The sequence below is a fragment of the Erithacus rubecula genome (assembly GCF_903797595.1).
Source record: "Erithacus rubecula genome assembly, chromosome: 3".
Taxonomy (NCBI): domain Eukaryota; kingdom Metazoa; phylum Chordata; class Aves; order Passeriformes; family Muscicapidae; genus Erithacus; species Erithacus rubecula.
Window position 1 is genome coordinate 51,312,666 of NC_136689.1, and position 16,093 is coordinate 51,328,758.

General features: G+C 40.9%; 1 protein-coding gene across 4 annotated transcripts in view; it reads right to left on the reverse strand.

Annotated features, from left to right (window-relative positions):
• The window catches only part of HECW1 (HECT, C2 and WW domain containing E3 ubiquitin protein ligase 1), a 266,543-nt gene that overhangs the window by 88,630 nt on the left and 161,820 nt on the right, over positions 1-16,093 (reverse strand). For all 4 annotated transcript variants that reach the window (XM_079302438.1, XM_079302440.1, XM_079302441.1 and 1 more), the window contains exon 6: positions 8,023-8,192. In XM_079302438.1, the coding sequence (XP_079158564.1) occupies positions 8,023-8,192 (170 nt within the window). The remainder of the gene's footprint in view (positions 1-8,022; positions 8,193-16,093) is intronic.

Consider the following 16,093-nt stretch of genomic DNA (forward strand, 5'->3'; position numbering starts at 1 on the left):
CTAGAGAGCCAAGGGGTGGTCAGCAAGAGCCACTCACCCTTCAACAGTCCTATTTGGCCTGTGCAGAAATCTGATGGGGAATGGAGACTGACTGTGGACTATCGTGCCTTGAATGAAGTGACTTCACCACTGAGCGCTGCCGTGCCGGACATGCTGGAACTCCAGTACGAGCTGGAGTCCAAGGCAGCAAGGTGGTATGCCACCATTGACATTGCAAATGCATTCTTCTCCATTCCTTTGGCAGCAGAGTGCAGGCCTCAGTTTGCTTTCACCTGGAGGGGCGTGCAGTACACCTGGAACCGACTGCCCCAGGGGTGGAAGCACAGTCCCGCCATTTGTCACGGACTGATCCAGGCTGCACTGGAGAAGGGTGAGACTCCAGAACATTTGCAGTACATTGATGACATCATTGTGTGGGGGAACACAGCAATGGAGGTATTTGAGAAAGGAGAGAAGATCATCCAGACTTAGATTGGGAACACAAGGGAGAACTGTTCCTGGCTCGATGGGCCCACGATGCCTCAGGCAAGGGCAGAGACGTCACCTATAGGTGGGCACGAGACCGAGGGGTGGATCTAACCATGGACAGCATCTCTCAGGTTATTCATGACTGTGACACGTGCGCTGCCATCAAACAGGCCAAGCAGGTGAAGCCCCTCTGGTATGGAGGGCGATGGTCCAAATATAAGTATGGAGAGGCCTGGCAGATTGACTATATCACACTGCCTCAGGCCCGCCAAGGCAAGAGCTACATGCTGACCATGGTGGAAGCCACCACTGGATGGTTGGAAACCTACCCTGCGCCCCACGCTACTGCTCGGAACACCATCCTGGGCCGGGAAAAGCAAGTCCTCTGGAGGCATGGTACCCCTGAAAGAAATGAGTCAGACAATGGGACTCATTTCAAAAATAGCCTTATAAACACCTGGGCTAGAGAACACGGCATTGAGTGGGTGTACCATATTCCCTACCATGCACCAGCGGCTGGGAAAGTCGAACGGTGCAATGGTCTGCTTAAAACCACCTTAAAGGCACTTGGTGGGGGGACTTTCAAGAACTGGGAGATCAATCTACCAAAGGCCGAATACCCGAGGTTCCACTAACCGAGCAGGCCCTGCCCAGTCAGAGCCCTTGGGAGCAGCAGATGGAGATAAGGTTCCAGTGGTACACCTGAGAGACATGTTAGAGAAAGCTGTCTGGGTGAACTCTGCTTCCAGCAAAGACAATCCTGTTTGTGGGGTGGTTTTTGCTCAAGTACCAGGTTGCACTTGGTGGGTGATGCAAAAGGATGGAGAGACCCGATGCATACCCCAAGGGGACGTTGTTCTAGGGTGAACTATCTCTGATACTGTGCCTATAACTACATGTATGTATATAATTTAAAGGTTTCAATATGATGTAGCATGTTGGCATGGAAAAAATTCGGGGTGGATAATGTTGGGGATTGAGTGTTTTTCTATTACTGTGTCAATTGAAAGAATTTTTCCCATTATCATGCCAATGGAGCTGGCCGGGTTACACCCAGGGTCTCTGATGACTCCAGACAAAAGGTATCAATTGCCGTGGCTCCCAGAGGGGCCCCCGGAGGCTTCCGGGAGGGGACTCGTGTTTCCGGCGAGCTCGGAGGAGGATGCCCGGGATCTTCAGCCGCGGGGCCGAGCACAGCAGAGCCAGACCCTCTGCGATCACCTGCCCTGCATCTGCCCCGTTCCAGCCTCCTGCCTCTGTGGACACAGCTGATCACCCAGACACACATGGTGAGCGAGGAGGCGCCGCTCCAGCCCGTTCCCACCCGAGACCGGCGTGGCCGCCACCCCCCCCGCCCCCCCCCCACTCCGCGCCCTCCGGCTGCCCTTCGGCAGATCCGGGCTGTGGACTAAGCACAGAGACAGCGTGCTTGCATCTAAAGGGACTGACACCGAGTTATCTATTCTGTTCTGTTAGCAATTTTAACAACTGCTCTTGTTTTCTGCTTGTACAGTTAGATATATTAGTAAAAGAGCTGTTATTCCCACCCCCTTATGTCTGCCTCAGAGTCCTTGATTCAAACAATTATAATACTTAGGGGGGAGTGGAACCAAAGTCTCTCATTCAAAGGGAAACTTCTGCCCTTACTGGCAGACACCTGCCCTTTCAAACCAGGACAGGTAAGGAAAGGAAGGAACCATTTATGGAAAATAATTCCCTGTAAGAACCTTGGCAGCTTCCTCTAGACCTGACAAAAGCCAATCAGTATCTGACTTTTAATACTGACACATTGTTACACCAATGAAAAGGCTAGATGGCTCTCTGTGCACAGACATTTAAACACTAACAAACCCCAGAAAAGTCTCTTCTTTCTCTGGCTTGATGTAGAACTCTACTCTCCCTGGCCGGGTGGGAGGCAGCAGCAGGGCCGAGTTTCCCCCCAGTGCAGCTAGATGTGGCCATGGTGTGGCTGGAATGCTGCGGCTGCTGACATCTCACCGACATTGAGCCCTGCCCTGCCGCTAGCCTGGGCTGAGCCAGGGGTCCGAGGGGCCCTGGGAGCAGCTCCAGGCTGAGATCCAGGTTGGTCCAGCCTGCCCTGCCGAGACGGGCTCCCCCTGGAATGGAGTCCAGCCGGAGCAACCACCATCGTCTCTGGCTGCGCCCCTGCGACCCTGGCCCAGCTCCCAGCACCGCCGCCAAAAAACTTTCCACCGTAAATTGCTCCCAGCAGGGACCACATGGCCAGCAGCTGCCTGGGCAAGGTGTGAACTCCTTCAGTGCACAGAGGAGACCAGCAAACCTCCCATCCTCTCTCTCGAGTGAAAGAAATGGACAGAGATGAAGACATGCACCAAAACAGCACGGAGATATCGAGGTCAGACAAGAAGGAAGAGTCAGGTCCCAATTGAGAGAGGAGATGGGAAGATGTCTTGGACTGAAATTCTCTTGTAAGCTATGGAGAAGATAAGATTGATTAAGACTCTTTTTTCCTCTGTAACTTGTGAAATGCATATGGGGTGGATGAAATGTTCTAACTGTAGACATAAGCAGAGGCATTTGTGCTGAAGTAAGCAGATGTTGAAGTAGCTGTGATCCCACAAAGTTTGAATAGAGAGAGAGAGAAGTGATAGAGATCCTTTGCCCGGAAGAAGAAGAGAGACCTCTGTTCTCAGAGATGAAGATCTCAGAGTTAGGCTTTTGAACTGCTATATTAATAAAGTGTGCCCCATAAGTTGACATGGCCCACAAATTCAGCTGTGGGAAGGCTGAAAAAATGGGAGGGATTTCACAATTGCAGATTTCCCAGGTGGCTGCTATTCGTGGAAATTGATGCCATGAGATAACTGTTCCTTGTGGAGAAGTCTCCACAGACTGAAGAGAGACGCCTCGCCCTAAGCAAATTGGAGAAAGACTGTTTTAGAGATGGCACATTGACGATTTGTTTCTGTATGTTGTCAGTGTGAATGAGAAGAGAGTGAAAGGGGCAGGAGAAGGGTTCTGAAAGTTTTATTCTGATTCTTCTTATTTTTTCTTTTAGTTTCTGTTAATAAAGTTCTTATTTTTACCCTTCAAAGTTTGAGTCTGTTTTGCCTTCCTACTAAACCTATCTCACAGGAAGAAATGAGTAAATAATTCTAGTGGGTGCACTGGCAATTTAGCCTGTGCTAAACTCACTACAAGCTGCCATAGTGTCACAGTGTGACTTGGGTTTGCCAATCTTAATATATTTAATTTCTTTTAGAGACAGGACCCAGGAGTAGAGACAAGGCAGGCTCAAAACTTAAAAAGGTAGAAGAAGAAATTTATTAATAACACAAAAATAATTCAGAATAAGATTCCTAGATTATTCCCTCCTCCCTTCATTCCACATTTCTTACCAACAACATACAGAGAACACTTCAGTCAGTTATCCACCCAAACAATCAGTTCAGTTCACTTAAGAGAGAAAAGTTCCTTTTTTAGTTTAAGCTTAGGGGGTGTCTTCACTTTCACAATCTACATCTTCCCAGGAAAATATTGCAGATTATGACTCTCCTTCCATTTTCACAGTCCTTCCAGAGCTGTGCTATGGGTTATAATGCACACATGGGGTACCATTTTTAAAGGCAGGCTGCTGAAAAACAAAATTCTCTTCATCACCTTCTCTATCGAATGTCTCTGTTTATATTACAGTCCCAAAACAGAGAGATCCATTTCCCTGAGGCAAAAAGTCTTCTTCTCAAGCACCCAAACCTCCCCAAGTATATTTCACAGTTTAAAGGAATTTTAGTGTAGTCACCGTCCCCTTAGCCTGCAAAAAAGGTTTTCAGCTACTTATCAGTTACATCTTTTCAGTCTCTTCCCACCAGGAACTTTATCTTCATTCCACTGACCTCTGTAGTCTCCATGCTTTATTTCTTCTCATTCAGGGGAGCTCAGGAGATCGATAATCTTATCCAGGAATTAAGAAGTTAAAATTGTATCCAGATCATGAAGAAGCCACATGGGCAGCTGGAGGCCTCTTCTGCCACATGGAGAGCCGGTGCCGGAGCCATGCGGAGGTGGGTGCCACCAGGCCAGGGCTGGGGCTGCCTGGAGCCATGCGGTCGGGGGGCTGGGGGCTGAGACCATGTGGATGAGCCGGGCCCCCCACCAGAGCCAGGCTGGGGTGTCGGGCCGTGTCCCCTGCAGAGCAGGGGCCGGGGTGCCAGGCTGGGCCCAAGGCTGAGCCTGGAGCTGGGCTAGGACCCCAGCCAGAGGCCTCCGCACCTCCCAAGGCCAGGAGCGGAAAGAGAGATCAGTTAACTTGATCCACTGTGATTTGTGAAAGTAAAATAACTTTTAATTGGTTTCCCAAGCTGTCAATCACCAAATCAGCTCTCTGACTGGTCGCCGCAGCTCACAGCCCATGGATACAGGACAGCCCTTCCTGTTCCCCTGCCTCATGGTGCTTTCCCTGAGGGGAATCCACCCCACCCCCTAGCACGTGAAACCAACACACATAGTTAAGAAAGAAATACCCTAAATATGTCTAACGTAAAGTCCAGAAACCTGAAATACTTTATCTGCCAAATCATAGAATTTCCTATCCAATTGGAGGTATGTGAACTATATTTTAAAACACTTTGCTTTGTTCCTGCGATCTATTACTTGTTTGAACTGTGTATCACTTCACTGATTGTTGAATTTTTTTTTTTTTTTAAATTAGCTGCTTCTGCACAATGTTACAGCACAAGCATTGTTTCAATATGAAACAATATGGGAATAATGCCATTATTATTCTACCATCTATGTTAAAAAATAAGTATCCGCCCTTCTCAGTTCTACTACATATACATTAGAGTTGGGAAATGGGCACTTCCTTCTCAGATTTTCTTTGTATTTTACCAGCAATCAGCATGATAGGACTATTCACCCTTTGTGCTTCTGCAACTGCCTGGGCTGGCAGGGCAGAACCTGCCTAATCTGGGGTTGTAGAGTCAAACTGTCCAGTGCCATGTGGTTTCCAGGCACTCATTTAACACTACAGATACGTCTGAAGAACATGTGAAAACATACAGAAGCATGTTCAAAATGACATCTCTCAATGAATAGAAGTTACCACCCTGGGCTCTAACTAATCTCAGCAAACAATTCTCAATGTTAGGGCTCTTTCAGCTCTGCAGTGAACCCTGCTGCAAGTGTTGCTGCTGCAAATTGTCACTTGCTACTCCTCATCTGTAAGAAATTTCCATTTCCTTATGTCTCCTTGTATAAAGTATTGCAAATCAGAGTAACTGAAGAATAGCTTTAAGTCAGGATATCTTGTGCTGAACAGCATTTGAATAGCCTATGAAATGAAGATGATCATCAATATTACATAAGACAGATGAAAATTTGCCTGAGGTACCAGGGTGCTCCCAGAGTGCTTGTATAATGCAGGTGGTTACTATACAAACAGAACAGCCTGGTAAGTATATGAGGAAGAATACCAGAACAAATTCATGTAAGTAAATCAGTCATCTTTTAGTCTATAGGAATTTTAGTGCTGAAGCCCAGCAAAACTGAATTGACTCTTTCTGAATTTGCTCAAGGGTAATCAAGAACATATAGGAAGATCCTAGTCTGCAGATATTTTGGTAATTTTACTTTCCTATTCCAGATCTTTTCAAGTTTAGCAACCAATACAAATCAGAGAGGTCATTCAACTGAAAAAAGAAGAACATTTGCCTTCTGTTCACATGGAGTGACAGAAAATCTCAGAAAAGAATGACCCTTCTGAAATAATACATTGCCTAAAATTTGTTTTTGCAAAAACGACTTATGACTGATACTCTTAATGAGATGGCTACGTGTCCTCAGTATTTTGTCACTTCATACATTCACATCCATAAGTGAAAAGGGTGGACAGAAGAATGGCTACCAGCATGATTCAGCAACAGTTTTCAGTCTTCCTTCTCCCCTTGTCCCATGAAGAGATAAAGTTGCAGAAAATCAGGCCTGTCGTGTTCTGTGCAGCAGAAACCAATGCAGTTTTTCAGTAACAAAACAAAGAGTTCAGACAGGCTGATTGCACAGACTGCAGCACAAATGCACACAGCTAAATATCCCAATATCTGCTGTGGGGCAGGCAGAAGGAGAACATGCTGAACCATGGCTTGGCTCTTTTACACTCCTTTGCCCCTCACAGGCTAACAACAGAAAGGGAGAAGCAGCACGCTTGCACGCGATCAAGAAAACCTGGGGGCTGAACAGCAAAGCTGGGAGCCAGCTGTGCTCTTTTGCTTTCCCATGTCCTTATTATTACGGCCATTTCATTGTTTCTCTTTTTCTTGCCACCAAACTCCACTGGGAAAAGAAATGTCAGCCCACAAACTCAGCCATTTGGCATGGCTTGAGGAGAAGACACCCATGACATTTTATCAGGGCAACAACGCTATGTACTGAGCATCACACACAGACAGCAAGTTCCCCTTCATACCAGCTCCTTCTAGCTCTGTGTCTTATGCACTTCACTGAAAGATCTCTGCCAGCTGCCTGATCCTCCATGCCAGTTTTAGCCTGACCATGTACACAGCTGCACCTGGGACCTCTCAACCAGATACATCTGATGCTTGGCTCCACAGACAAGTTATGACTTGAAGAATGCCTCATAACAATGTCCTCAATTTAGTCCTGCTAGAAGGCATTTTTCTCTGACTAGTTTCAAGGTTGTTTCCCCAGTCATATAACCTCCCCCATCTGCCACATAACCTGATGTGGTATCTAGTTTCTCCAGGTAGGAGAATTCAACCCTATTTCTGTTGTCTTTTTGCCCACTCACAGTCTCATGTCTATAGAGTCTGACCTAAATATCCCCTCAGCTACTTTACAATTTGCATTTTAATTTGAATAAATCTGTACAGTGTATTTATTTACTTTTACTCTTCCCTGCAGTGAAGATATTGTTGTGACAGAGCACACCAGTAAATCAGACCCAGTATGTCAGGCTCCTTTAATTCCAAAGAGATTCCTTATTCTTTGCTGCCTATTGCCATTTCGCATGTAATTTAAAAACAGCAGGCAGCAATTGAACTCTCAGATCTCATTAATACGTACAAGGCCTTCCAACAGAAAGAAACAGACTAGAGACTATTTCTTCAAGGTGATGGCCAACCGTGCCAAAGTTGTCTTCGATTTATATTGCCACTGATGCTTTTCAATCACATTGCTTCTCTTTATTTGCATGCTGTACCTGTTCTGCTTTATATAATGTCTCTGTGTATGAACACTATGACAATCTAGCAGCAGGCTTTATACTATGCAAGTTTATTTTTCAATTCTGTTTTATGCCTGCCTTCAATAATTAACAACTTCATAAATTACACCAATGAAGTACAGCCTACACTGAAAGTATACTTTTAATGTACCACCCATCTTTGTAGCTAATTAAGCCTTTTGTACTGAGATAAGTAATCACGAAACACATCAATTACAGTTAGGTCAACAACTATATAGCCAACAACTCAATTTAAAAAACAAAAAAAGAGGGATGGTACTAGAGTAATGTCCATGTTATAAGAAAAGTCTCAGCTTAACTCTCCAGCTGCTTACCTCTCCTTGCCAGATGGGGTTAACTGTGTTACACATGATCTTAGATCTCTTCTCCTGTCCATGATGAGGAAGGGCTGGGAAGATGCTATGTTTTCCAGGTTGAATGGAAATCTTCAGGTAAGGATCTGGATTGAAGAACATCCCTTTCTTCAGACCAAAAGCCTGGAAATCTGAAAGAAGTAAAGAACCTGATTATTTTTCACATTCCCGGCATCTCTTTGGGGTGCTAGGAACAGTATATAGCAAACTGGTAACGAACTCAAATATAACGGCAGGAATGTGAAAAAACTCATTATGTTTATTGTGAGGCCATGTAATGCCAAACCATAATGATCTTGTGATTTAGGATTTACAAATTATTACATAATGAAACTGCAAATTTACAGCCTGATTATGCAGACTGATTCAGCTTGCTCAGCCTGACTGTAGTGGAAATCTCTGAAAAAGAGATCCCATCATTTAATGTCAAAGTCATGGCATTTGGTACCCAATGGATGTAATTTCTCCTAGGCATCAATTTTACCTCTGTACAGATTCTAGCTTTTACACCACTTCTTTCTACATGATAAGTAATTTTGCATTTTTTCCCATTTTATATAATTTTCTTCCCTGCATGGGTTAATTTCACTTTAGAAAAACTCTTGTCTATAATGTCCAAATTTTAAGCAGGGCTTTACAGCTGCAGAACTCTCACGGAGCATAATATGTGTTGTACACACAAAAAATGCCCAGGCACTTATTTGAAAATTTCCCCATAATATTCTGAGGAAAGATACAATGCCCATTATGATCTATCCCTGTGAAGCTGATGAAATGCAAACTAATCTGCTGGTATAGCATTAATTTTGGCTCGACAGAGACAGACTAACCCCTATGGTCTTCTCTTTTTTCAGATGCATTTCCAATCTTTCTTTGGAACATACAAGCACTTATTCCTAATAGTGAGCTCAGTAGCTAATTTACTTTCCACCACTCTTTGCATGGAGATTCTCCTGTTTAAAGCTTTATTTCACGTTGGGCTATAAGCACTGTACTACATTCTGTCTATCTTCTCTTGCTGTATTGGAGAGATAAAAAAGTATTAGACAAAATGGTTTCTAAAACTGCATAGATGCAAACCTAAACAATTTAAACACATATTTTTTTCTTCTGGCAGTTTTTGAAAACATTAATTTTCACAGTCTTCTAATTCTCTCCTGATTAAAAACCCAATTATTCCAGCAAGTTCTGGAAAACCCTCAAGGCAGATATTTTGGATGACTCTGAAAATCATACACAGAACACACCATCATCAGTACTTTTTTCCAGAAAATATCTGTATGAAACTCATTTGTGGTTGCTTCCTCAACATATAGTAATAGCCAACACAATAAAACATGCATGTGAAAAGGAATTGCTTTTCTTTCCATTGGTTTTACTCATCTATTCCACCACATGGTTCATGTTGCAGATACTCAAAAGCTATTGGAGAGATGGTCCTGAAACAGACTGTATTTTAGGAATCTCATTCTTGAGACAATTAAAAAAAACAAACCCAAAAAAAGGGGCATCACTAGTAAGAGCCTATTTGAAAGTACATTGCTGAAACCATGTGCTGATGTACTGCCACGGTCCTAGCAATGCTATCACACAAAGAAAATTATCTGCTTCAAAAAGATAACACTGATTTTTCTTTTTCTCCTTTTTTTGTTTTCTGTGTGCACAACCTCTGGGTAACCAGCATGTATCTCATTTAACAGCCCTGCTGAAATCCTATATGGCAAACTCTTTTGCTTTGGAAGTTGTACTGTTAGAAATGCAGAAGAAAAAAAAGTAGAAATCAAGATTGCAAAAAGAATATGAATGACAAGGGCCAGCAGTGTATTAGTTCAGGCTGCTAACACATGAAAGTAGAGAAAGACCTCTGGGATCTTATTTTCTTTCTCTCTGATACTTACTCAAAAGAGTCTGAAACTGAAATATTCATTGCCATATATGTTTCTGATTTTTTTTTTTTCTTCAAAGAGAGACCACACTATCTTTGGGTACCACTGAGTAACAAAATAGTCTAGCACTTACTTATGTATACTTATATATCATGTATCATAAAGAAAATACATTTAGAATAACCTACTAGCCTCTTTTCAGTTATGGGAATTAGAGCACAGCCATGAAGATGAAGGTACACATAGCCTCAGTTAATAGTCTCATTTTTGTATTCATATGAGGGAAAAAAATTAATTTAGCTAAGCACATGGCATGACATTTTATTTGTATAGTTTTCTTGTTGGAGTTACATAATACAACAACATTTTTTAAAAGGTAAGTTAGAAACTTCAATTTTATTGTCTGAAGTATGAATAGGGTTAGCAGAAATAGCTTTCCCAAGGACAAATATCCCAATTATGTATCTCACCACAAATTCTCATCACTGTGAAAAACAGAGCACCAAAACAGAAAAGGGTCTTAATAAAGCTACATGGATATCTGCATATAAGCAGAATTTCATATCATTTGAAGCAAAACCTATCTGTAGATCCTGTAACTATCTGCTGTAGCTTGCTGTTGTAATTCTTATCCCTCCAGTATAACTCCCCAACTGAAGAATCACAGCTATTCTGCCTTCCCAAATGCAAATATTTTTCTCTATCAACTTCAGAAAAAAGGTTCAGAAGATATTAAACTTTTAAGTGAAGGTCTAAAGCTAACTGAATTTAAATCTTTGGTTGAATGAATGAATTCCAGAAGGCTGGTACATACTCTGCTGTACACTGTAATTTTAGAGTGCATTTCTTAGAGGCATATGAGGAAATGGCACAAAGATAACTCACCTATAATTTGCAAAGGTGTATTTTCATCAAGTCTCTTAAAAAAAGTTATTAATATACCATATGTCAGTTTCTCATTTAGTCATAAACCACACTTCAGTGTGGAAGAGGTTATGTACATCTAACAGTTTAATAATGTCAGGCCATCTCTCATGACACATGACAGAATGAAGAAATCCAGGTAAAGACAAAATAATTATAGCCTTTCACTGCCACAGACTTGAAGTACTTGTAGGTACATGCATCCTGTTTCAGCTAGGCTCTTTTCACTGGAGAAAAACAGCTTGTACTAACTGCTGCCTGCTGCCATCTTCAAATGACATGAATTAGTTCCAACTACAGAGCTTTATTTCCCTATATGCTGATCTCCAGGTGCCTGGATGAGACCTAAGAAACCTTTACACTGGGTCACTTACATGAATGTATCCTCTGTCCCAAAGGTGTGCTGTAGACTTCCCTGTCTGCTTTATAAACAATAATTCAGCAAATCTATTCGCCATGCACCTTCATAAACTTTGGGGCTCTGGTGACTGGATAGTGACAGAGACTATTTTTGTGGTGAACCAGTCTATATATTGGAGCCATGTGGGGATGCAAATTCCAACAAAACAGTTGAGAACACATATGTATTTTACAATGATTGATTTTGCCATAATACAAATCATTAAGCTTTCTAAAGCTCAGGGAAGAGTCATGTTTTGTCATGTTCAGCAAGGATTCTCTGACAGTAATGATGAGCAAAACCACCATAAAGATGTTATTTCAATTCCCCACAGACATAGCAAGGTATTCAACCAGACCCATGCTCCATAGAGTAGCATGACAGAAAAGGATGGAGAATCAGATAGAGAACTAGACCCTGGAGCAGTCTGTTTTCTAAATTAACTACATTTAGTCTGGTCATCAATATGTCAGGAGTAAGTTAAGGGAGCTGGAAGCTGTTCTCCCCAAGGGACACAACTTTGCCAATTGAGTTTTCCTAGAAATAACACACAAGGATATTCTGTGCAGTTTATAGATGTGCCTCAAGAAGACTCAGTCCATCTAGTCTCTTGATGGTGCATATTCTACTGAATATTCTACTGAAGATTCCAGAGTCTACAACCCAACAGAAGAGTCAAAGATTGGTAAGTAGCAGAGCTACTAGTTTTGAGAAATTGAAACTGATATTTTAAAACAGATGGCAAATTTCTTTCAACAAATGCCAAATATTGAATGTGCTTTGTGTTCCCAAGCACCATCCAAGTGATGACAATGATGTCTTGCAGGTATCTATATGCAGAGGTTATTAACCCTAATAAAATCTATGGTTAACCCATCAAATTCCCATTTTTCATATTTAGCATACTAGCCTCATGAAGTCAGGACCAGGAAATGAGACATATTCCTCATGAATAATCTGACCCCTTGAGAAAATAAAGACATCTTGAGAAATGCCAAACTTGCCCAGAACATACCTAAAAACAGAACTAATGAAGTTAACAGGTCCCTGGAAAGACCCCAGTGTTACTGGAATGAGCACAGTGAGTTTAGATTATGATCTAGCCAGAGGAATATCAAATTTGATTTATTCTATGATCTGTTCATTAATGGAAGAAAGAAAAAAATACTATGATCTTACTGAGATCCTGACAGTTCATGTATCAAAGCACAATAAACCAGCTTCATAATCTATCACTACAAGAGAGTTGCTAATTAGGATGTCAGTGGACAGCTCCCTCACTTCCCTTCAGCTTTCCTTTGTGAATTCAGAGAGATATCAGCTCTGTTTGTGACACTGAAAAAACATACTTGAACAGGACTGGTATCTGGACAGACTACCAATGAGGGTAGGTAATTGCCAAGGTGCTGATATGTCAGTGTTTCTTTTGTAGACCTTGGGCAGAACAAGAAGAACCTATTTTAGAGGGCAGCAGGTCATTTACTGAGCTGAGCTACCTAGGATATAGGCATGGCTTCAAAGAAAGGAACTACAAAACTCTGCTTGCTCAAGATTCAGTGGAAGGCACAGGTACTGCCCCTCAGCCATGTGCTTTTAAAGCAATACTTTTAGTTACTGTCAGTGGTACAATATTTCAATAGTAAAAGCACAGCAATATTGCATTTACTGAAATGTTAATTTGACTCATGAAGCAGTGTATGATACCAAACTTTATTTGGCAATCACCTTTTTGGAAGAAGGTGAGCATGGATTTGCAGAAGTGTTGCATCTGGTATTAATTAGATTTCAAGAAGTAAATATTTAGGAATTCTAGAAATCAAACAGTAATGTGCAATGATAGAAAGCCTTAAGATCCAACACAGCAAACAAATGCAGTGCAATTGAGAAAGATACTACTTAAAGTATAAGAGATGACTGACTTGATCAGCTACTGAATGAGATTCATATGCAAGAAGTTAAATAAAGTGCTTCTTTTTGCTCTCAGAAATTACAGACATATAGATGGACTTTGCTTTTCTTTTAAAAGAAAATGCAGGAAAAAATAGAAAGGGCTAGTGTAGAAGGTATTTTAAGGTCTGAGATTAAAAAAAAAAATACTAAGTGGATCAGACAAACCAAAATGTTTCTGTCATGGGACTCTCATGCAAAATATTAAAGACAGTGAAAAAGAGAAGAAAATATTTTTTCTAGCTGTAAATGCTTCAAATAAAAACAAAAGAGTTTCTCATTTGTTTAAAAGAAGGGCAGTAGAGGTAATTAGGAAGAAAATAGGTCTATTAATAAATACAGTATAATACAGAAAAGCAGTAGTGGAATTACTTATTCTAAAATGTCCGAGAGACAGGCTACCTTTTAAATCATTTTCAGAAAACGTCTGAACCATGAATGTGAACATCCATCACAGCAAGGGGGTGTTTTTAACACTGCAAGTGATTAACCACTGGAGCAAAGTACCATCTTGGTATCCTTGGATCCTGACTACACACCTGTCTGTGAGATACACCTGAGCCAAACTCACACAAGGCTCTCACCACAGGGCAAGGTGTCCTGTGCTAAACAGGAGAACAGAGTAGTTGAATTCAAAGCCTTCTGAAGCCTCTCAAACTGCTAATCTAGGCACACTTTGCAGGCACTTCGTGTACTGGACATGGTAAAAAGCCACCTCACCTTGACACAAGATCTGACAAGTAAGAAAAAGGTGTGGGATTAGTAGTTATATAGTCAGTCACCAGGATTTAAAAAAAAATCTTGGAAAATTAAGTGCATTATATATCTACATTCTGAACAAGCATTTAATGCTAACAACTGCTGTCATAATGACCCTTAGCATACCTTATACTAATTTCAGTTATGATTTATGCTCCTAACTTTTATAAACTGACAACTGTTATTGAATACCTGGTCTGAAAACCACACAAAAACAACTAACAAGATTCTCAGAGAAGTGTAAAGGAAATAAATGCCAGAATGTTTGTGAAATATTCAGATCTTCTGGTAATTTATTCCCCAAGGACATTTATAAATAAAGTGTGCAAAACCATGAAATATGTGAAATATTAAAGCCTGAAAAAATTTATTTGGTGCAATATAGAGTTAGGAGCATATTATGCAAACCTCATGATAACACTTTCTAAATATACCAGCCAATAAGACTGGTTTTAAGGGCCTTCAGCAAATGCATTTTACTGCTGCTAAACCATGAACCTGCAAGGGAAGTAGCTGGTACATCCCTGAAAGCTTAGCACATTTTTTCCTTCTGTACTTCATGCAAGAAAGCTCTGATGCTTTTCAGCCACCTTATCACAAGTGTGACATTCATTGGTAACAGTGGAAAAGGCATGTTTGAAAAGTAAATGTGAAGTGGACTGCAGAGTTTTCCTTAAAGGCTTTTTTCAGTTTAGCTAAATTAGGCTTAAAATATTTCTTTTAGAACTTTAAATAATGAAAGCTGCAATAATACAGTCATCATAAAAATTATTAAAAAGCTTAATCACAGGAAATTATCTTCTTTCAGATCAGTATTGCCAGTGAACCTATTAATCTAAACCAGCCTTTCACAGGACCAATTTCCAGTCTTCAAGGAAGCAAACATGAAGTAAAAAAACCCTCCTAATGACACAGTGCAAACTCTCTGCTATTTCTGTTCTCAAGAAGCTAGTCATATTCTTGTGCCTTGAAGGATCATTTTACATCTTTTTCAATTGTTTGACATTTTTATTCAATCCAGAAATCCTTTCTCAAAAAAACCCTCCAGTGAAACAGCTGGATTTTCTCCAACCTAATACTCAATAAACTACAGAAAGAATAAAGCACTTTGTCAACAGCTTTAAAAAAAACAACTGTTTCCACACAGTTCATTTTAACATGGGGTCTCACTTTCTCTCAGAGGTAGAGAAAGCAATATAAGTCAACTGAAATACACTCATGTTGTTCAGCATTTGTTGTGATTTGGCCTACTTTGAGATTTTTCTTTCCCACTCTTATAACTTTTTCTTCTTATAAAATTATATGGCAGAAGGCATAGCTCTTCTACAATTCTTAAATTACAGATTGCTTAGGACATGATTCCTCTGTGTTGGCACAATGGGCTCCAGTCAGACTAATGACACTCCAGCCACTTTTCTTTTAACTGCAACTGAATCAACCATAATTAGAAAACCTAACTTTTAAGTAATGCCTGTATTAACTAATGTGTGAAGATGACAGTACACCAAAATGTAGATATTGAAAAGAAAAATTCTGCATGAGAGAAAACGAGGTGAAAATAGAGGTTACTGCTGAGATAGTGGTGCAAATGGAAAGGAATCCAGGTTCCTCCTGATGGCTCTGTGCGGTGTGCCTTGATTTCCATTTTATTAGCTAACATAATAGATATAGGAAAAGCAATAATTTTGCTTTGAGAGAGACGACATTTTCTTGCTGTGGTGTTGACTAAGAAGGTAATAAATAAATTGTTGTGATGTTAATCTATTAATTTCAGAAAGACTGAAATGGAGCTATTTTGATTACTTAGATTTTTGATAAAACAATTGCCAAATTATTTTATCAAAACCTTTCATATACCTGGCTGTGATGATGTTGTTAATATGGATGTGATATATGCAGATTAACTGCTTGTGAATCACTGGAATAATATATCCCAAACATATTATGAGGTATGGTCTTTATATACTTTAAATCAAGCTGTAAATTAGATACTCTAGTTTATAAAAGGGTGCACTGACACCACATTATTTAGCAGTCTCACAAATTACTACTCTTGACACCTCTTGGCTTACTAGGCCAAAGAATCTGAGAGAATGAAAAACTGTGACTAGTTCTG